Source organism: Nycticebus coucang, chromosome 2 (genome assembly GCF_027406575.1).
Source record: "Nycticebus coucang isolate mNycCou1 chromosome 2, mNycCou1.pri, whole genome shotgun sequence".
Taxonomy (NCBI): domain Eukaryota; kingdom Metazoa; phylum Chordata; class Mammalia; order Primates; family Lorisidae; genus Nycticebus; species Nycticebus coucang.
The window spans coordinates 1,924,689-1,946,460 of NC_069781.1; the positions used below are offsets into that span (position 1 = coordinate 1,924,689).

The following is a 21,772-nucleotide window of genomic DNA, read 5'->3' on the forward strand; positions in this document are numbered from 1 at the left end:
GTGGGACCTCACCTATGGTGTGTATTGCAAGGGTACATGTCAAGTCTATTAAGAATAGAGTAGAGGGCGGCGCCTGTGGCTTAGTGAGTAGGGCGCCGGCCCCATATACTGAGGGTGGCGGGTTCAAACCCGGCCCCGGCCAAACTGCAACCAAAAAACAGCCGGGCGTTGTGGCGGGCGCCTGTAGTCCTAACTATTCGGGAGGCTGAGGCAAGAGAATCGCCTAAGCCCAGGAGTTGGAGGTTGCTGTGAACTGTGTGACGCCACGGCACTACCGAGGGCAATAAAGTGAAACTCTGTCTCTACAAAAAAAAAAAAAAAAAAGAATAGAGTAGAAATGTCTTAACACAATAATTAAGTAATGAGGTGAAGGCTTTGTTAACCAGTTTGATGTAAGCATTTCAAATTGTATATAAAGTCAGCACATTGTACCACACACACACACAAAGAAGAAAATAGATGTAAACACACAGGCAGCTGCCTTTACACCAAACACATAAACATGCCAATACTTAATTCTAAATTGTTTTGAGTGAGGAGCTACTTTCCCCAAAAGCCCAGGGTAGGGGCTTCTCCGGACAGAGACCACTGAGCCTGGGTCAGAGCAGGGTATGGCCAGACCCCACCTGTTCCTGGCCAGCCACCTGTCACTGTCAGCCAATAAGCAGAGATGGGGATAGGTCCACCAAACTTTGTCAGAGACCTGGATTCTGCTTTTTCTCCCCAGACTCGACTCCCACCCTGCTGCACCACGAATGTCCAATGTATAACACCTGCTTGCTAACAAGCAACCGATCTTATCTCATTAATGCCTGCAGCTGCTTGAGGGCTCGTCTCTGGGCCGCCTATCAAGGGATCCTATCCTGTAACCCACAGGAGCTGGTTGAGATGGTTGGAGTCAGAGACTCATGGGGCCAAACTCACTAGAACATTCTTTTTGTGTGTTTCTAGCCCAGTCTCTGGAAAGAGCCATGTAGAGATCAGACCCAAGGCATTAAAACAACTCACATTCATAGAGTGACAATATGACCCAGCAATACCACTACTAGGTAACTACACAAGAGAAATGAAAACATACATCCAGCAAAATTTTGCACACAGAAGTCCATCAGCATGATAGTCCAAAAGTGGAAACAACTCAAATCTCCTTCAGAGGATGAATGGATAAACGAATTGTGATCTATCCATACCCATGATGAGAAGCCTCTAGAAGACTGTTCTGTTCTTCCACTTCCAAAATTACAGCTTTATACATAAAAGTTCAAAACAAAAATCACACTAACTCCTATTCCAGATAATAATCATCATACTTCGTGACCTATTACAACATTCCAATTTAAAAGTTAATCTCCTTAATCAGTCCACCTAAACTCCTCAGGATAGGCATCTTAGGGTGGGAACTAAATTTACAAAACAGTAAGAATGGGTGGTGGGGAAGGTCAGGCAGGAGCTAAACCGACCAGCCCAGCTGCGACCTGTCTGCCCAGCCTGATGGGCTCCATCTCATCCTCACCACAGGTGCTTTCATCCCCACTGGTCCCCATCTCTGTCGCCATCTCCCCCTGACTGGGGAGCCTTGGCTCTCTCCCTTCCTGGCCAGTTTCTCCAGCCCTCTCCTCACCGCAGGAGGGGGCTCAGGACTCCTAATGGCAGGTTGGATGTCTGGGGGCCTGGAGTGGGGGGCCCTGAGGACCAGCCAAGTGTCCCAGAGTCCAGGGACAGCTGAGGTCTCTCCAGGGTGGGGGAGAAAGGTCCCTCTGGCCCCTCATCACCCGCCCAACTTGAGGGGAGCCAAGGAGGCAGTTCTGCTTAAAAATTCCTCACAGGTTTTTTCAAAGAACAGTGACAGGAGGTAGGTCTGGCCAGGCCTGGGGAGTTCTACCCACAAGGAGCTCCAGCCGGCTGCTGGCCACACACAAAGGGCCAGACGGATGGCCAGATGCAGGGGTAGGGCATGCAGGCCACCCACTTGGGTACTGGGCTGGACAGGCCAGGAGGGCAGCCAGCTTCTGCCCTCTTCAGGGGCCCCCCACTGACCAAGCCCACCCTCTGGAGTCAGCCCCAGGCCCACTGATATCTTCCCAGCCCAGCACCCCATCCAGCCCAGGCTGGAGGCTGACTCTGAGCTGGCAGTGGAGGATAACGCTGTGCAGGGGCTCCCAGAGTGAACAGGAGCAAACAAGCATCTCCAAAGCCTGGGGGTGAGATCTGGTAGCTGGAGGGCAGGTGGGTGCCTTCCCTGAATGAAGGTGACAAAGTTACTGTTGAGGTTTGGTGGCAACAATGAACAGCAGTCAATGTTTTTTCAAGACTTGGGAAACGGTTTTAGGCCTCTGACCACCCCCACTTCACCTGTCCCCGTGGCCCATGCCTTAGACTGTCCACTCCCACCCCACACCAGACTCAAAACTGCCAAGACCCAACATCTAACCCCGAACACAACACTCTGCTGCCCCTCACGCAAGTTCTCTCCCTCGACCCAGAGACCCCTAGGTTTGTTTGATGTCCCCCAAATCCTTCCTAAGCCTATAAGCCAGGAAGAGTGGTATGGCCCCAGGGCCCATGGTGCCCAGGACAGGCGGGCTGGGAACCCCAGGGGCCACCCCAGGAAGTTGCCCTGCCTCAGCCCCAGGTCAGCCCTGTTATCCCTAGGACGCCCTCTGCCCAAGCCTCCTCTCTACTGAGCTCTTCCCAAATTCCTCATCGGCTGGGGCTGGGGCAACTTTCCCTCATCCCTCCTTCCCCTGGAAACCTCAGGTTCTGCCACCTTATTTGAGGTCATGTTTACACCTGAGAACAGCATTTGTTCACCTGCCCTGACCACAGGCCTACTCAGGAGCTGATCAGAACCTCCCGAATGCAGTGGGTCCATAAATGGTGAACCATGTCCCTTGAGCTTAAGAGACTGCTCCAGAAACCTTAGTGTGGTAGGGACATGGTTTCAGAGGTGGGGTGCCCTCAGCTGTCTATATTATAATTTCAATATGTGAACTTAGAAAGCCAGAATAATCCCTTTGCTCGGTGGTTTTTCAACAACTGTAAAACCCAAATGGTCTTTGACTGAAATTCGGAACAATATACTCAAACTAGCAGCATTCTCTTGGTGGGCAGGAAATCTGTCGCTACTGGCCTCCAGTCCAGCAGCCGGCCTCAGGTCCAGCTGGGTGCATCTAGGAACCCAGTGCCCAGGTCTCAGACTGGGGCCCTAGGGTGGGGTCCTGGCCAGTCCTTCAGGGGTTTCTAATGTGCAGGCAGGGCTGAGAGTGACAGGTCAACACAAAAACACATAATTTCTTTTCTTTTCTTGTTTTTTAGAGACAGAGTCTCACCTTGTCACCCTCGGTAGAGTGCTGTGGCGTCACAGCTCACAGCAACCTCCAGCTCTTGGGCTTAAACTATTCTCTTGCCTCAGCCTCCCGAGCAGCTGGGACTATAGGCACTCGCTGCAACGCCTGGCTATTTTTTTGTTGCAATTTGGCCGGGGCCAGTTTTGAACCTGCCACCCTTGGTATAGGGGGCCGGCGCCCTACTCACTGAGCCACAGAAGCCGGCCTTACCCAGCTACTTTTTGAGACAGCGTCTCACTCTTGCTCAGGCTGGTCTTAAACCTGTGAGGTCAGGCAATCCACCTGCCTCAGCCTCCCAAGTGCTGGGATTACAGGCGTGAGCACCCAGCCAAAAACGCATAATTTCAAAGATCCCTGAGGCACCTGGGTGCTCATGCCTGTAATCCCAGCATACTGGGAGGCCAAGGTGAGTGGATTGAGCTCAGGAGTTTGAGATCAGCCTGAGCAAGGTGAGACCCTGTCTCCACTAAAAATAGAAAAACTAGCCAGGCATTGTGGTGGGCGCCTATAGACCCAGCTACTTGGGAGGCTGAGACAAGAAGATCGCTTGAGCCTAAGATATTGAAGTTGCTGTGAGCTATGATGCCACGGTACTCTACCTAGGGCACGCAGTGAGACTCTGTTTCAAAAAAAAGATCGCTGGGAGCTCAGGAAGCCTGGGGAGCAGCAGACCTCTACTGTAGTTTGGGGAAACTTCTAGTCACCTACCCAGGGATGGCAGCCAGAAGACAACTATGGGTGGGTCTCCAAAATGGTGCTCAGGGGCCCCATCAGAGAGGAGAAGGATTGTAGATGGGAGGTGGGGAAGGGGCTTGGCATGTAGGCATTCTGGAAGGGAATGGATGGGCAGCACTGGGAAGGCCCCCAGGGGTTGCCCCTCTGGATAGGGCCCCACCCCCGGGAGGGGTAATGCTGATCTTCCCTAGGGCGGGTTCTGGGCCACCACCCCTGACTCTAGTCCAGGGATGAGTTCTACTGCCGCCCACACGGCTAGGACTGCCAGCCCAGCTGCCCCAGCCCAGTGTGGACATAGAGGGAAGAGGCCCAATTGGCCAGCCCAACCTCAGAAAACTCTTTGGCCATTATTTCGGGGGGAGGGGGTCACTGGTGGTGGTGAAGTAGTCACAGTGTGACACTCAAGTGAAAAAGCAGTTTTTTCTTTTTTTTGAAACAGAGTCTCACTCTGTCACCCTTGGTACAGTGCCATGGCATCACAGCTCACAGCAACCTCAAACTCTTGGGCTCAAGCAATTCTCTGGCCTCAGTCCCCCTAGTAGCTGGGACTACAGGCACCTGCCACAACGACTGGCTACATTTTTTTCGTTTGTTTAGCAGGCCCAGGTTGGAACCCACCAGCCCTGGTGCATGTGGCCAGCGCCCTAAACACTGAGCAATGGGCACCAAGCCAGAAGAAGCAGTTTCGAAGCCACACACCTCATATAAAACGGCTGGGCAAATGTCCCTGTGTACAGTGCACACAGGGTTTAAAGTGCCAGCATCAGCGAGGGGCACCCTGCAGCAGGCACATTAAGTGCACATGTAAGGGGGTTCTAGGCTTTCCAGATTTTCCACAATAAGCATACATTACCTTGTAACAAGAAAGTGATGGGTGGCACCTGTGGCTCAGTGGGTAGGGTGCCAGCCCCATATATCGAGGGTGGCGGGTTCAAATCCGGCCTCAGCCAAACTGCAACAAAAAAATAGCTGGGCGTTGTGGTGGGCGCCTGTAGTCCCAGCCACTCGGGAGGCTGAGGCAAGGGAATCTCCTAAGCCCAGGAGTTGGATGTTGCTGTGAGCTGTGACATCACAGCACTCTACCGAAGGCGATAAAGTAAGACCGTCTCTACAAAAGAAAAAAGAAAGTGAGCCATGCTCATGGGTTTATAAGTGCTGGGAGAGCCTCCCATTCTGCCTGAGCCCTGGTGACAGAAACCAGGGCTGCCCCCAGCCCTGAGAGCACTGGTGGGTGGGACCCCAGGAGGGCCCAAGGGCAGGAGGATATAGTGGCCACCCAGGTCTCTCTGTCCTAAGTCCCTGTGGGGATGGAAGCAGTACCCACCAGCTGCCTGCTGCCGTTCAAATGACTGGTGGGGCACTGGGGCCCAGTGCCCACCAGTGACATCCACTCTCCAGGCTGTAGAGTCTTCATACAACCAAGACTACAAAGATCCCACACCTGGAACGTTCACCCCCTGATGGCCTAGCCAGCCCACTCTTCCCCCCAGGCCCAGAAGCCCCTGTCACGAGAAGGATGAGGAGCAAATTCTGCCCCACCCACGTCACAACCCAACCCTGCAGCAGCCAAGGCCTTGGCCACTGGGAAAGGTGCCTGCCCATAAACCTTGCTGCCCAGTTATCCATCTCCGCCAGAGCTCCAATCCTACCCCCATCCTACTTCATTTAACTAATAACACACTTAGCTTAATGAGGGGAGTTTGCATAAGAGGAACCTGCTAATTAAAATTTAAACCTTGTCATTCCAAGGATTAGCCAGAGCTAGGAACAAAGCATTTGTCAGAAAGAGAGAGAGCCACCCTCTCCCCAAGGAAAGGCCCAGAGCTGCCTGGCTTGGGCTTACTCTTTATGATCCCACCAGACCCCTGGATGTTTGTGGTGCAAGGGGTCCCTGGGATCATAGCTAAGATGGAATCTTCTGGAAGGCATAGGTGTCTAATAGCCTCAGGCCTCTGAGCCCTCCCAGGAGGGGCCTGGCTGTTGCCCTGAGGAAATGGCTGTAAGGAGCCTTTCACTACACTCCAAGCCGGGATGTGGCCTGGGGTCCCCACAGGACACGACCTCACTGGCCTAGGAGGCTTGGGGGAGGGTAAGCACCGGGAGGGCAGCCCGTGCTGGGGCCCAGGGAACACCCTGCTGCTTAGCATCCTTTTCCTTACCCTGTCCGCTGGGCAGCTCGAGCCCAGCCCTCCAGAGAGTGGCTGTCCAGCCTATCCCAGCCAGAGAAAGAAAATGGTGGGGGAACATATGTCATGGTGTCTCTGGAACACTAGAGGTCTCAACCTCTGACCTTTCTGAAGGTCAGACAAGGCTGGTGGGCCAGGCCTCTTTCAGACCTTTAGGCTGGGGATAGGCCAGAGCCCTTTTATAAATGACCACCAGGCCCTGGGGTCAGTGGATCCTAGGCCCTGAAAATGAACCTCCCTGTTGTGCCTGGGGGCTCCCCGTGTGTGTGTGGGGGGAGAGGACTCGTCCAAATCCAGTCTTCTGGGAAAAGTCGGGGGGGATCTAGTACTCTGTGCTAGAGTACTGAGCACAGACCCTGGGGGGACTCTCCCAGGCAGGGCAGATCCTCCCTGGCCAGCTGGACCTCCTGCCTGCCCGCCTCTGAGCAGGGGCTGGGGGGAGGGGCTCCCTCTTAAAACTTAAGGTGAAGTTCACATTACACAAAACTGACTATTTTGAGAGGAATTCTGTATAACCACCACCCCTAGATCCAAAACGGTCCCTCACCTTAGAAAGAAACCCACCCCTTAGCTCCCTCCAGGGCCCCAAGCAACCAGGATGTAGTGGGAAGAGACCACATTCGCTCCACCCTTGCGTGACCGTGAACCATGGCGCTGTGGCCGCATGCACTGGAGTCAGCTCCTGTCCTCATTGCTTTGGAGCATATACCTTGGAGTGGAACTGCTGGAGAATGAGGTGACTCTCTGATTACATTTTTGAGGACCCATCTCTTCATGTGCCTCTTGGCTATGATTGAGCCCAAATGAGGATCAAATAGGGGCTGGGCAACTGCCAGTCCCATGGCTAGCCAAGGGCAGAGCTGGGGCGGCACCTTTCCGCTGGCCCCTAGGCGGGTGGGGGGTGGTGGCGGGAATGACGGCTTCCCACCTGGGCCCTTGGATTCCAGGAAGCATCTGGACCAACATGCCCCATAAGCCTCCTGTTATGGTGCCTGCCTTCCGTCTGAACACCCACCTATGGCACGAGAGTTTGAGACCACATAGATTTGGAAACACTCAGGACCCCAGAACTCTTGACAGAGAAGCCCCATTTTACATACAGTGACTCAGCCTGCGAGTTAGGAAGCCTGTGCTGAGCTCAGCCCATCTGCCTCCTGCCTTGAACAGGTGTGGCCTGACTCCACCCAAGGCAGGAGAGCGAGGGCAGCTTTGGCCTCTGACAAGGAGCGGAAGCGATCCCAGACACCAGCCCTCAGCCCCCACAGCTCATGCGTCTGCGCACATGTGGCAGCATTATTCACAACTAGACAGACAGAGGGCATGGAGTGGAGAGTGTCACCTCTCAGAGGTGGTGAAAGTGCACATGTGTGCAAACGTGGGTGTGAACATGTTGGCGTGTGCACTTCCTCTCACTCCTGGACTTTGCCTCACAGAAACCTGGGACAGGAGGATGTATCTGATGCTCTTTACAGCCTCGGAGAGGCTGAGTGACTCACCCAAGGTCACACAATGTGGGAGCCTGCAGTGCCACAACCTGTTCTCAGGGCCTGGCTTTGCCGGGTGGTTAGGGATGGACATTTGATGATGGATATGTGGGGTCTGCAAGCAGCCCAGGGTGGCCCACCCGAGTCTCCTGGGCTTTTGGACCCCACGCAGCCCAGCTCAGGAGATGTGGCCAGGTGGACCACCTGGCACTCCTGAGGGGGCTCACTGGGACAGTCTGGGGAAAGATGTGGAACTGAGGATCTAAGGGCTGCATGGCTCAGGGGCTACAGCTGGTCCTGCAGGGATGACCACACACGGCACACAACCTCACACAGCCTCACACAATTGTGACTGACTCTGGGGGCTGCAAAATTGCAGTTTCTCCCAGGGTTGCCCTTGGACTCCATCTAGGTGCCCCAAAGGTGACAGCTGCTGCTTAATCTCTACCTACTTTTGAATGCTAAGAGGGGGCTCCACTGGTCAGGATGGAATATTTTTATGGTAAAAAATGAGCTGAGGTGCATCAGCTCCAGGAGTGTGGGGGCTGTCACCAGGGTCGCACAGGCAGACTGATGAGAATTCTGCTTATGAAGTCACAGCTCCCCCATTAATTAGGGGGGAGGGGACACTGCAGCACCACCACACACCTCACCCACTGCCAAAAGCTTGTCAACATTTTCCACAAAGAATGAAAATGTAAATAACTTTCAGATTATTCACTGTCACCAAGGTATGGAAAAAGTGCCAGGCTGGGTGTCATTTATCTCATTGTGGATTTAAAGAGCTTTTTTCTATTAAATTTCTTAAAATTAATGTTTTATGTTGCTCAGAGTAATTTGAACAATTATGGGCTTAAAGAATTGATCATTACAGCCCATGGGATTTAGCGACCCACTGATTCATCAGTGTGGCTACTCACTCAGGCAACTCAGGATTTGGACCCTCCAACCCCTGCGGGTGCCTGCCTGGGGGGTGTGGCTGGACCTGCTGGCCAATGGAGGAAAGAGGGGTGCTGCAAGGCCTCAGGCCATTCCTGATTTGGGAGGGGCTTATAGGCTGAAAGAAGCCCCTTAAGAGAATTTTTTTTTTTTTAGAGACAGAATCTCACTTTATCACCCTCGGTAGAGGGTAGAGTGTTATGGCTTCACGGCTCACAGCAACCTCCAACTCCTGGGCTTAGGCGATTCTCTTGCCTCAGCCTCCGGAGTAGCTGGGACTACAGGTGCCCGCCAGCTATTTTTTGTTGCAGTTTGAACCCACCACCCTCGGTATATGGGGCCAGCGCCCTACCCACTGAGCCACAGGCGCCGCGCAAGAATTTTATATTTAAGGGGCAGCTCCTGTGGCTCAAAAGAGTAGGGCGCCAGCCCCATATATCAGAGGTGGTGGGTTCAAACACGGCCCTGGCCAAAAAATAAAAAAATAAATTAAAAAAAAAGAATTTTATATTTAAGAGGAAAAAAGCCCTTGTATGTGTTGGTTGAAATTATTTTTATTATTTAGATATTTACGTTTCATGATGTAAATATAGCCGGGAGTTAGCAAGCCCCAGCGTGTGTGAAGGTGCCCCCTCACTATACCCACGTGGCCCCCCACACCCCAAGTCCTGCAGTGACTGCCCTGCTCTGCAGCAAGCACTGATTCCCCGGTTAAACCCTGGTGCCTGGGCCCAGCCTCTAGCCACAGTGATGGTGATGGATCGGTGATGGATCGTGGCGTAGGAAAACGCCACACTTCCGCAATCCCAGCTCGGCAGGGCCCTCGCCCACCGGTTCCCTCCTCTCTCACTCATCCCAGCAGATTCCTCTGCCACATACCATGACCACGGCCAGATGCTCCAGGCTGCAGACTGGACCCCAGACTTGGATCTGTACTCCCGCCTGGCTCCTCAGGGAGACGGGGACCCAGAACCCCAACTTCCTCTGATAACCTGCCTGCACCCAGCTAACAACTGCCCTTGTCAGCGCTCAGTCCGTCTCCGTCTCCGTGTGACTCCAGCAGGCCCCCACCCGGGAGGTTGGAGTGGCCTTCTTCTTTCCTTCCTCTCCTCCCCAGTCTGACAAAAGCCCCAACCATCCAAGGTCTCCCTCCACCTGAGGTCTGGAGCTCTCACTGGGCGCCCTGCCAGGCAAGGGTGACTCCAGACCCCGAGGACATCTGAGCTCGAGTTTCTGCCCCTGGGGTGTGGGGCAGAGCCGGATAATTTGAGGTGGCAGGCTCCACTCAGATACAGGGAAACTGAGGCTGGAGAGGTCATATGAATGACACTCTCAGGGAGGCTGATGTGGCATCTCCCAGCCAGCACGCCCCTATCTGCCTCCCCACCCGCCCTGCTCTGGGCAAGACCTCAGCTCAGCTCTTTCCCTTCCCTGCCTCTGTCCCCTGTCCCTTCTCTGCAGGAGGCTCTGGGATTGTCTGCAGAAGCAGCCACCAGGTGTGGGCCCTGCAGGGACACTTGCACTTTATTAACCTGTTAGCGCCTGAAAGTCCTGGGCAATCTCAGGGAGGAGTGGAGGGCAGCAGGAGCTGTACCCAGGCATGGGCTGCCCCAGTGGGCCAGTTCTAAGCCACCTCCCCCCAGCCCTGTGCCCACCAGCTGTGGCTGGACTTCCCTGGTAGACAGGCTGTTGGCCATGTCCACTCTCTCCCCCATGGCCGACTCCTGGGGCTGCCCAGCACCTCCAGCAGACACAGCGGGGCTGTGCTGGCTTCAGGCAGGCAATGATGGTCCTCACTGCAGGCCAGGCTTGGGACACCTGGCTGAAGTGTGGTGGACAGCCTGGGCAGGGCTCCTCCCCTAGCTGGGGACATCCTTGGACTCCCTACAGGTAAGGGCTGAGTGGGCCACGGCAAAGTCAGGTATCGAGTGTGGGGATAGATCAGCTCAGGATCCAGTCAGGGCACCTGCCAGGCACAAACCTGTGCTCACCCAGAGACCAGTGGTGGCCAGGCAGCCTGGACATCAGGCCCTTCCTCTGTGGCCCAGCCCCCCAAGCCTGTATGCACTGGGGACTGACTGGCCACTCCCCCCTGTGCCCCCAACTTCCTCATCTGTGACGAGGAGACTCAGCAAATGAAGTGCCTGATAGCAAACTCCCAATATGGCTGGCCCTGGGGACACTGGGGGGGGCGGAAAAGGGGGAAGACTCAGGCCCAGCAGTTCAGAGCAGCCCTCCTTGGCCATGCTCTGTGGGGGGCTCTTATCCTGGGGGAGACTGGGGACAGTTCACTGGTCTCCAAAAAGCCAAGTCCCTGGTTCCTCCTGCCAACTAATCTTCCCTCCTTCCACCACAGAGGAAGAGGGACACCCAGGCTCCAACAAGAGTCCTTCCAACCCCCACTCTGCCTCAGAGAGAGACCCTCCTGTCGGGCAGCAGAATAGGCTGCAGCGTCCCTGCCCTGTGCTTTTGCCACTGCCACATAGAGCACTCACCTGTCTCCCCTCCAAAAGCACTGTCGGGGTCTATCAGCACTGTCTTCCATTTGCAGGGAGGAGTGCATGGCTCAGAGGGGCCAAATGACCAGCCTGGCTCCCGAGGCCAACTAGCAGCGGGAGCAGGAATTAGAATCTAAGCTGGTGCCTGAGTAGTTCTTCCCCACAATGCCAGCACTGCCTGTCTCAGGCCCTGCTGCAAGCTGTGAGCCACCCACAGTCCCAGGACATGCCAGCGCCTGCCTCTCTAGGGACAGAGTAGAAACACCTCCGCCCCTCCCCTCCAACACGGATGCAGTCTGTTCTCTCAGAAGCTTGATGAGATGGGGCAGAAGGAGCCCAAATTCACACCAGGTGCGTGCCCAAGGACGGAACCAGTAGTTGGTCTCCTTCCTCTGTTCCCCACGCCTGACACCAGCCCCTCCCTGCCTCACCAAGGAGAGAGGCTTTCCATTGGCTATAACTGACAAATTTATTGAAGACTTGGAAATAGCTGGTCACAGAGAATAAATAAAAGATTTGGGACATTCACAGAGCCCATAGGTAGCTCAGATTCACGTTTACGGGGAATGACTTTGACTACAGGCGGTAGCCTTATTCTCTGGGGGAACCACCACTGCAGGCAGTCTCCCAGAAGCTTCTTCTGAAAGCATCTGATGGAGGAGGCAGGGGAGCTCAGAGGAACCCCCCCCTGCCCTTCTCCAGCAAGGGAGAGACCCCACAGCAGGGCCTGCACAGACCGGGCATGCACTTTGGCAATGACATCTGCAGGCCCAGACACTGGGGCCTGGGACAGCTCTGACCTGGTGGAAGGTGAAACAGTCCAGTCCAGGCTGCTCCTTATGGGCTTAGAGAATTGGTCTTGGGGAGAAGGGGCCCCAGGAGTTTCTGCTTCCTCCATAGGGTGCTCAAGTAGGACAGAAAGACCTAGAGACCCAGGGGAGATGGTAACGGGGCTCTTGGGGGAGGTGGGGCTGATGGCAGGGAGGCCTCTCTAAGAGCTTGTCAGTGACCACAGGGGACAGAGACACGCCCCCCGCCCTGCAGCTCACCACCACCTCCCATCTGGACAGAAAGGTCCATCTCTGACCTAAAGTGGGGGCTGAGGGACCAGCAACTCACTCAGACACATGTAGAGCCTGGGAGTGAGAGCAAAATTATTATTTTTTAATTTTAGAAATGAAAGCATTTTCCAGGCTTCAGGCTGTGCCGTTCTGAGCTCATCTGGGCTGAGCTGACCATCCCAAAGGCCCAGCCCGGAGGGTGACATTTCATGTCAAGAAACAGCAGCAAGTGCTCAGTTAATTGCTTGATAAAGGGGAGAAGTTTGCTTACAAAACAAGGCCCCAGAGTCACCAGCTTGCTGGGGATCACCAGGCAGCCAGCACCGTGGGAGGAGGGCCAAGGAGACTCCGCAGACACCAGCCCCCACCCCCATGTCCTTGTCCTGCTTCCTCAACGATCCATGCAGCCCCTAGCTGCGGCAGCACCCAGCGGCAGCACAGCCAAGACCCTTCATGTCCGGTGCTGGGTGGAGCCTGGGGCCTCTGTCAGAACTGAGCATGGTCCACCTCGTCTAGCCAGGAGGCAGGGCTGGCAGGGAAGTCAGGGTAACCGCCACTGCTCCCTGTGGACAGGTCAGAGCTAGGTCCGTTCCCTGCCAACACCCTCATGGGTAGGGGCCCACCTGGGGCCCCGGAGGGCACAAGGCCCAAGCTGCCTTCAGGATACACCAAGCTGGAAAGGAGGGGCTGAGGGCCAGGAAGGCCCTGTGGGGCGGCGGGGGATGGGGGGACGCCATAGGGGCTGCCAGGGCGCAACTCTCTGTACTGCTCTGGGCCGGCCAGGCCTCCGTGCTCCAGTGTGAAGCTGCCCAGGGCTCCTGAGGGCCGGCCCAAGGCCGGGGTAGGCTCCCCCAGGCTGCCATAGAGGCCGTTGGTAGGGCCCATCTCGGCCATGGAGGGCTCATCTGCAATGGAAGTGAAGGGCTGTGATCAGTGCCAGGCCCTGTGTTCCCCCAGGTGCAGGTCAGCACCACCCAGGCCGAGGCCAGAGCAGTCACACAACAGGTCTGCACAAACCCCTTTTGCTCTCAGAACTGTGGCTGCCGGCTGTCTGCCCCATCCCTGTGTTAGTTCCTTTCAATTCTACTGGTGCTAAAGGAACAGCAGGAGACCCAGGGCTCTAGGACAATCCCCAAGGCAGCCCTAGGGTGGGCACAGAGGCCACCACCTGCATTTTGTAGATGAGAAAATGTGGGTTCAGAGAGGTAGGGTGAGTAGCCCAAGGTCAGGGTGCAGCCCAAAGACAGTTTCCTGTACACACCCTCTGAGGGTGGCCTCTAATGGGCTAGGGTGTCTTTGGTGCCGGAGAACAAACGAACAGAGGAGGATGGGACCTTCTCCCTTCCTCCCAATACCAACTTTTTTTTTTTTTTTTTTTTTTGCTGTTTTTGCCCGGGGGTGGGTTTGAACCCTCCACCTCTGGCATATGGGGCCGGCGCCCCACTCCTTTGAGCCACAGGTGCCACCCCCCAATACCAACTTTTAATCTTTAAACTTACCCCCCAGCATCTGCTGCCTTTTCTCCTAAAAGTCATTTTCAGGGCAGGTGCCCAGCTTAAGGGACAGGTTGGCTGCAGGGTTTCTATCCCCTGCTAGGGGAAGAGCAGTGGTCCTGAGTATCCAACCAGGGGGCTTGGAGGTGGGGGCCCAGGGTCTATAAGTGACATGTTTTTGAAAGGGTCCCAGAATCTAACTGGGGAATTCAGATTTCCAGTCTCCCTGCCAACCAAAACTACCTTTTCCCTCCCTGAGCTCCCTCAGCCCAGGCCTCCGGGCAGTGCCAGTCTGTGCCGACCTGCATGGCAGCCTGAGGCACAAGTGGGTGGCCAGCCTGCCCCTGCCCGTACCAGTGAAGGAGACTTCGGCATCGCTGTCCTGGCCCTCCTGGACACTGTCCTTGTCGGACTTGGAGCTGCCGCGAGAGCGCTTCATGCTGCGGAAATACTGCCCCCAGCGCTGCCGGCCAGCATCCTTCTTCAGCCGCTTTTCCTTGGCCCGGCGGTTCTGGAACCAAACCTGGGGGTGGGGGCAGGTGAGTGGCGGCTGGGGGGGCCTGGTCTCTGGAATGAGAGGACACCCGCTTCCCTGCCCTGCAGGCAGCTGGGAGGTCACAGGGAGCCACTGCCAGCCCACAGGACACCAGGGGACAGGGGATGGAGCAGGGACGGAGCAGTCGGGCGGCACCCAGTGCTGACCTGCACGACGCGCATATCCAGGCCAGTCTCTGAAGAGAGCTGCTCACGCACGTGGCGAGCCGGCTTGGGCGAGGTGTTGTAGGCGCTTTTCAGCGTCTCCAGCTGCTTGGCTGTGATGGTGGTGCGGGGCCGCTTGGCCGTGGCCTCTGCCTCTGCACGTGGGGCAGAGGTGGGGCAGACAATGAGGCCAGTGGCCCCCTTGGCCTCCAGCTAGGTACAGGATGTGGGACCCCAGATGCCCACCCACTCCAGGGCTACGCTGGCTGGCCTGTGCCATAGCAACGGGGCACCAGGGAGAGGGGCCTCTCTGCAGGGTGAAGTCTTCATTAAGAACCTACCTCCCTGCTCCCCACAGGTTCCCTTTTACTCTAAGGTGAAGGGACGGCCACATCTTCACAGTCAAGGATTTAGGGGGATAATTAAGACCGAGAGTGATAATGCAGATAGTTCTAATCACCTTCCCTACTCTTCTGAATGAGGTGGGTGGCAGCCCGTTAGCAATCCCTGCCCCATTCATGGTGCCCTGCCGCTCTAGTCCTGGGGGAAAGCACCTACATTGCTGTGCCAGGGCCCCTTGGTGAGCATCCGGGACAGGCTCTGGAGAGAGGGCTCTCCCAAACCCCGACCTGACCAGAGACTGGGCTTAGCAGACCAGGAAAGAGGGTCTGGGTCTTGCTGAGGCCAGCCCGGCTACTGTCCTCCCCTCCCTCTGACCTCGCTGCTTGGCCGTTTCATAGTCTGCCTTGCACACAAGCCGGCTGTCCTCCATGAGGTAGAATTCGTCTCCTGTGGCCAGCTGCCTCTTGCACACAACACAGGCGAAGCAATGCAGGTGGTACACGAAGTCCTGGGCACGGCGAACCACCTGCGTGGGCGGGATGCCCAGCTGGCACGCGGCACACTTGGTCCCAAATCGCCTGGGGGACGCACAGGGTGCGGCTCAGCGTAGCAGGCAGGCTGCCGCTTTCGCCCCAAGCGGGTCAGAGCGCCAGCGCCTGGCAGGAGGTCCCAGGAGGAGGCTGCCTCTTGGAGCCCCTCCTCTTGGTCACCAGCCTGACCACCAGGACGCAGCTGACTATTATTTCTGAGAAGAGGGCCTGAACCTTGGGTCTGGAGGACCTCGGGGAGCATAGCTGCCCCACGCTGGATCCAGGGAAGGGGAATGGGAGTGTCGGCCTGGAGGCGGTTCCTTAGACCCCAGAGGCATAAGCCAGGAAGGGTCAGGGGGCCAGAAGCCCTCCACTCCCCAGCATTACGGACAAAACAACAATTTAGGAGGGAATAAGCACAAATAGAATTCAACAAATTTGAATTTATCTTTTCTTAATTGCTGTTTCCATGAATTATAAAATAAATTAGGTTTTTCCCAGTAATATTTGCTGAACAGCCACCTAGGGAGCCCCCATGGAGAGGCCCACCTGAGATTGGCTGGGGCCGGGGTCCCCAGTACTTAGCTATTGTGAGGGGCCGGGAGCCTTGCGGTGGCCCCCGGCCTCCTCTCTGCAAGGCAGGCTTTGCCACGGGCTCCCTTCTCCCTGATGGGCAGCTGCGCTCACTTGAAGAAGTCGTCTTTGCAGTAGACGCTCTCCCCGCGGCTGAAGCAGCGCTCGGCCAGCGGCGCGTGGCAGTCACTGCACTTGAGACACTTGCTGTGCCAGTGCCGGTCCAGCGCCTTGAGGATGAAGCGGTCCAGGATGTGCTGGTCACAGCCGGCGCACAGCGGGACCTCTGTGGGCATTAGGAGCCACCAGGCCACGGTCACTTTGAGGACCCAGAGGCAGCGGAGCATCCTTCCCGCCCTCACCCGCACGGTCTCTGAATCCCCACACGCGGGATCCCCTTCCCAGCACAAGGCTTCCCCAGCGCCGACCAGCTAGGCTCCAAGTTGGGAAGTGCACGGGCACAGCCTTCTACGCCTGGCAGTGGAAACCGAAATAGGAAATAGCTTTAGATATGTCGGTGAGCAGGAAAGGAACCCAGGCCGTCCCACAAGGCTGAATATTGCCAATTACAAAAATGTTCCCGGAGCCAAGAAGGGCCCAGGTAGAGCTCCAATGAAAACCCATCTGCTCTCAAAAGCTAGGCTGGAAAGGGTGAAAAGCATCCTTATCATCACCCAGAGGCGGTGACGCCTGCACCAGCAGCTGTCCCTAGTTGTACAGATCAGTGAAGTGTTAGGGACCCTTTCCCAGGCCCCGGCTCTGTCTGCAGGCCCCCAGAGTGAGAACTCATGCCCTCCCTGTCCTTGGGCAGCAGCAAGATTTCTGAGTGGACGGGACAACTGGACAAGCAGCTCACAGCGTGGAGCGCACAGTCACCCAAATACCCTGGGTTCTCCCCGCTTCTGCTCCCCAGGATCGCGGACCCCTGGGGGAACCAGGGTAAGGAAGCTAGAGGGTGACCCGGGGCAGCCACGAGTCTGTGAGTAGTTTTTTTCCAGGAGCTCTTGGACTCAGGACTACCTGGTAATTTAGAAAGGACCTTCTGGAGAAATGAGAGCCCTCGATGGAGCGGGGATCTGTTGAGCGTGTTGCACTCATGTCACCGTGCACACCTCACTTCACCGGGGACCCCCAGCTCCAGGCCAGCCCCCCGCTGGGTAGGAGGAACCGGGAAGGGGCTCCTCCGGCTGCAAGATAAAAGTGGATATCACGTGCCCCGCAGGGGCGCGAAACTCGTGAGGGCCGCGATCCCGCATCTGTCAAAATCGTGGTACCGGTGCTGAGCGCGAGGACCTGCCGCGGCTGGGGTTCCTGTCGCCGGGCGGGCGAGGACTCTGGCCTGGAGCCGGGTGGCTCGACTGCCCCGCGCAGCGCGGATTCAGCACCGCGGGGCGGATAGCGACTCGCCCGCACCGCTGCCCCAGCCCGCATCCGGCAAAGCCGCCCCTGCCCACCCAGCGCAATCCCCGCCGCTCCCGGCCTTACGCTGCATGGCGGCTCCAGCCCCGGTGGGGTCTCCTGCCCTCGGCGGTGGCCGGCCCGGTGCAGCCCCAGCGCCCACCACCCGCTCCGCCGGCCCGGTGCAGCCCCAGCGCCCACCACCCGCTCGCTCAGGCCGGCTCTGGGGAGCCGGGCGGGCTCAGCCTCCTCCCCTCCCTCCTACTCCCTCCGCCTCCCACGTCTTCCCCCAGCCCCTGCGGCCAACCCCTCCCAGGAACTGTCAGAAAATGAATAACTAAGTGGGGGACGGGAGACCCCACAGCCTGGATGTAACCCTCTTTCCCGCCTGCTCGGTTCCTCCCACTCCCCGCCGCCCCAGAGACTCCCTCCCTTCACGGAGCCCATGGAGAATCGCCCAGGTTCCCGAGAGCCAGGGCTCGAGGAGCAAGAGCAGGGAAAGCGGGAAATTGGGGGCCCAGGGGAAACGGTCCTTCCCTACGGACACACCCTGACCATCAGCCGCGGCGGCTAACGGAGCAGGTGCGGGTAGAGACCCGACCTATGGGTGATGTACTGTTGGGGTCCAGCTGAGTCCAGCTCGACCCCGCACCCTGTATCCGACTCTGCTCCCGGTCCTCTTGGGGACTTTGCTGCCTCGTGGGCACTGGCCCCGGGATTGCTCCCTGCACACCCTCCAGCGTAGGGGCTGGCTCAGATATGTAGAGGGTCTCCTAAGCCCACCGTGGACCTCTGCGGCTTCTCGGCCCGAGGGGCGAAGCGCCACGACCACCCACGGCAGCACAGGGCCGGGGGCCCGGACGCCGACCCGCGCTGGGGCAGCGGCGAGCGCACGTGCGGCGGCCCTGGCTCCCGCTCCCACCCAGGTCCCCGGCTGCCGAGGATCTTCGGGTCGCCCCGGGGCAGCCGCTCAGCCGGGACACCCACCTCGGCGCAGGTCCGCCCTCCGCGCCAGCAGCGCCAGCAGCAGGTCGCCGCCCGCCGACTCACGAGCCGGGCCCAGTTCCCCGCGCGCCTCCATGGGTCCCGCCGCCTAGCGACACCGCTCCCCTGGCCCGAACTTTCTCCGGGCCCGGCGAGGCCACGGCCGCAGTGGTCCTGAGCCGGCGTCCGAGCGCCTCCCCGCGCCGCCGGGCGCTGCGCCCGCGGGCCGCCCAGGGGCCCCAGCCTCGGGCCGCGCGGAGGGCGGAGCGGCTGGGGGCGGGGCCGCGCGCGGGGCGGGGCGGGGCCGGGGCCGCGGAGACTGTCCTGGGCAACCGCGGCACTGCGCGCCTTTGCGCCCGGACCTGCGGTGCTTGGACGCGGCCCCGAATGCCCGGCCCGAGGGCGGGGACCGGCAGGGGAGGACCCAGGTAAGGGTTTCCCATAGGCCCTCATCCGGCCGAAGATTCCTACCCCAGCGCTTTTTGCCGGCCTCCGCCCGGGCTCCTGAGCGGGCCAAGAGGGCTGGGAGCTCCTTCCTGGTGTGTGTGTGTGTGGGGGGGGGGGAGTTTCAGGGTCAAGAGGGAGCCGGGACCTCTTGCTGCTAAAATTTAGTTTCCGGAGCCTTAATGACAAGTGGCTGGAACACAAGCGGAAACCCAGAAAGGGAGAGTGTGGTGCTGAGGGCTTCATATGAGAGATCGCAGACCCCAACTCACTCAGGAGTGGGCACAGGAAGGGGCTAGCCTAGGAGAGAAGCAAGCCCAGACCCAGGTGGGAAGAGCCGTGCTGGGGAAGCCCCAGGATGTGCCCTCACTCCCCTGAACCCCCAGCCTCTGACTCACACCAAATATGATCCCTTCCGCAGATTTCCCAAGCATCCTGCTCCCAGTCCACACAGGTGAGCCAGACGGGCACCACCCTGTCCTTGCAGGTAGATCGATGCATACGTCCCTGCTCAGAGGGACCAAAGTGCCCAGCAATAGACCAGCCCTAGCTCTGGGCAGTGGCCCCGGCTGAACACAGTGGAGAGCACCCTGTAGCTGGGGCACGGCAGGGGCAGCCACAGCAGGGCGCCCAGACAGGAGGAAGCATTAGGCCCCTAGCAGGTTGATGCCGCCCTCCAAAGCCTGCTACTTGGGGCTGACAGTAATACCTTGACCCAGCTGCTTCTGGCTTCCAGCTGTCAGCTTTATGGGCCCAGGCTCAGAGAGAAGAGGGCAGGAAAACTACAGCCCCTCCCCTCAGCACCCACTCGAGCAAAGCCCATGGCGCCAGCTCTCTGCTCCTTTACTTCACACCACACTTGTCCCAGAAAGGACAGGGTGAGAGCACAAGCATCACACTGGGTAGATGCCAGCTACACTGGGTGTGGCCGTTGATCGCCAGCGGCTGCAGAGGCAGGCAGGGACCATGTATGGCCAGACTGGGGAAGGGGCAGGCGGCCAGTCGAGGAGGCAGGGGCTCCACGCCGTTGGGCATCTGGCCAGCCCTCCAACAATGGTTCCATTATTTCCCAACGTCCGTTGTAATGGAATGGCCCTTGGGGAGGGCAGTTCAAGCAGGAGACCCCGCATGGGGACCCTGCTTTGGAGTCCAGAGGACTAGGCTGTGCTGTAAGGCAGCTGAGAGCAATCGGTCTCTGTAGGAACTTGGCGCCCCTCACTCTACCACATATGCAATGTCCCGTCTGCTCTGAGGCCTCTGCCTCAATCACAGCTGGGCACCACCTCAGGCCAGCCCAGGCCCTCCCTGCCACCCGGCAACTATGGACTCAGCTCCCTTCTGTTCTGTTCCTAGCTCAGCCTCCTGCCCACAGACTTCTGGCCATTGCACCCCCTTCCTCACATTGGGTCCCTCTGCCCACCTTTCCCACCCCTGTGGTTTCTGCCCTGGGGTCCTCTGAGACAGAGATCTTGAGGTCACCAGGGCTCTTACCCTGAGTCCCCCTGAAGGTGCAGCCAGTGGTGCCCACAGGAGCCCCAGGCCTCTCCCCCTGGTGCTGGAGCTCGGCTTCCAGCAGCATCGCGATGCAAGACAGGCCAAGCTGTGCGACCGTGCTGCTCCCCAATCCGGGTCCCGTGGGAGGTCTGGGCTTCCCTGGTCCTTGGTGCTTCGTCTGAGCTGCCGGCAGCAGGAGACCCCGGGAGCCACTGGGCCGGGCGCTGTCCGTGGTGCTGAAGGAGCCACTGGCCTCCCGCCCCGTCTGCTGCCTGCCCACCTCCCCCCACCCCATCCCTCCAACCCCCCGCCCCGCCCCCACCCTCACTGCCTGGGCGGGCCAGTCTGGCGCACCTCCCTCCTGCACCGGTTTTGGCTGGACTCCAGCAGCCCCTGCCCTCGCCCTCAGCCCCAGGGCAGCCGCCTTCCACCCTCCATTCAGCTCCAAGCTGTGCCCAGAGTCTCAGCAAGCCCGATTTTTGAGGCAGGGGCTGAAAACCACCCACCCTGCCCTTGCCATCCCGAGGTGGACTTTGGCCTGATGGCCTCCACCCGAAGCCTCCCCTGCAGGCCTGGGAGAACTTCCTGAGCTTCCTGAACTCCTGAACCCCAATTCTCAACTTCTGGGCAGATCTCAGCCCCATGCTACCCCAGGAGGAGGGGCACCTGCAGGGCTCCAAGGAGAAGCACTGCTCAGGACTCGGGAGCACAAGGTCCCAGGCACTGAAGGTGAGTCTGCGCCAAATCGGCTGGCACCCACCAGGGCTGCCTGTACCTCTGGTGGGAGTGTCCTAGGCCAACCCAGCATCGAGTTACCTGCCAGCCTCTGCACAGCCTGGCTGAGGAAGTGAATATGCAGCCCACAGGTCTCCATGGAGAGCCACAGGCCCTGGTGACTGGAGACCTGCCCAAGGCTGCAGGAGAGTGGGGGTGGGGCAGAAAAGATAAAACCAGCTCAGGACAGCAAATAAGGTGTCAAAGGGCAAACCCCACAAGGTGCCCTGCAAACACATAGGCTGACCTTGAAGCTCTAGGACAGTGGTACTCAATCTTCCTAATGCCGCGACCCTTTAATACAGTTCCTGCTACTCTAAGACAAAAGCTGGACATTCCTACCCAGGGCCAGAGAGGGACACTCGAGGAAAACGTCCAGTAAACACTGAGAGCAGGGGTGGGGGGCTGCTGCTGGGGCAGGCTGGGCCCTGAGCCCGCTGCCTCGGCAGGGTTTGAGATGGTCTCATTCCTACAGGAAGCTGTTGTGCACAGCTACGCACAGTCGAGGGCATCACCCTACAGCAGCGTCCAGATTTGCTCCAGGGAAATGACCTATGACCAATATTCCATCTGACCCTTGGGCTGTCTTCCAAAAAGCCTGTGGTTTGATGTAAGAAATTCTAGTCCGAACATGGTGGCTCGCTCACACCTGTAATCCCAGCACTCTGGGAGGCCAAGACGGGTGGATTGCTTGAGCTCAGGAGTTGAGACCAGCCTGAGCCAGAAATCCCGTCTCTAAAAAAAATAGCCAGGCTACTCAGGAGGCTGAGGCAAGAGAATCGCTTAGGCAA

The 21,772-nt window shown here is 58.0% G+C and overlaps 1 protein-coding gene across 1 annotated transcript; it reads right to left on the reverse strand.

Annotated features, from left to right (window-relative positions):
• Positions 1 to 12,642: 12,642 nt before the first annotated feature.
• On the reverse strand, positions 12,643 to 18,366 carry LHX3 (LIM homeobox 3). Its single transcript, XM_053565175.1, has 6 exons — positions 18,273 to 18,366; positions 16,002 to 16,173; positions 15,160 to 15,362; positions 14,446 to 14,597; positions 14,098 to 14,266; positions 12,643 to 13,155 (listed from the first exon to the last, which is right to left on the reverse strand). The coding sequence occupies exons 1-6, from the start codon at positions 18,364 to 18,366 to the stop codon at positions 12,737 to 12,739; spliced, it is 1,209 nt and encodes a 402-aa protein (XP_053421150.1). The 3' UTR covers positions 12,643 to 12,736.
• Between the last annotated feature and the right edge of the window lie 3,406 nt (positions 18,367 to 21,772).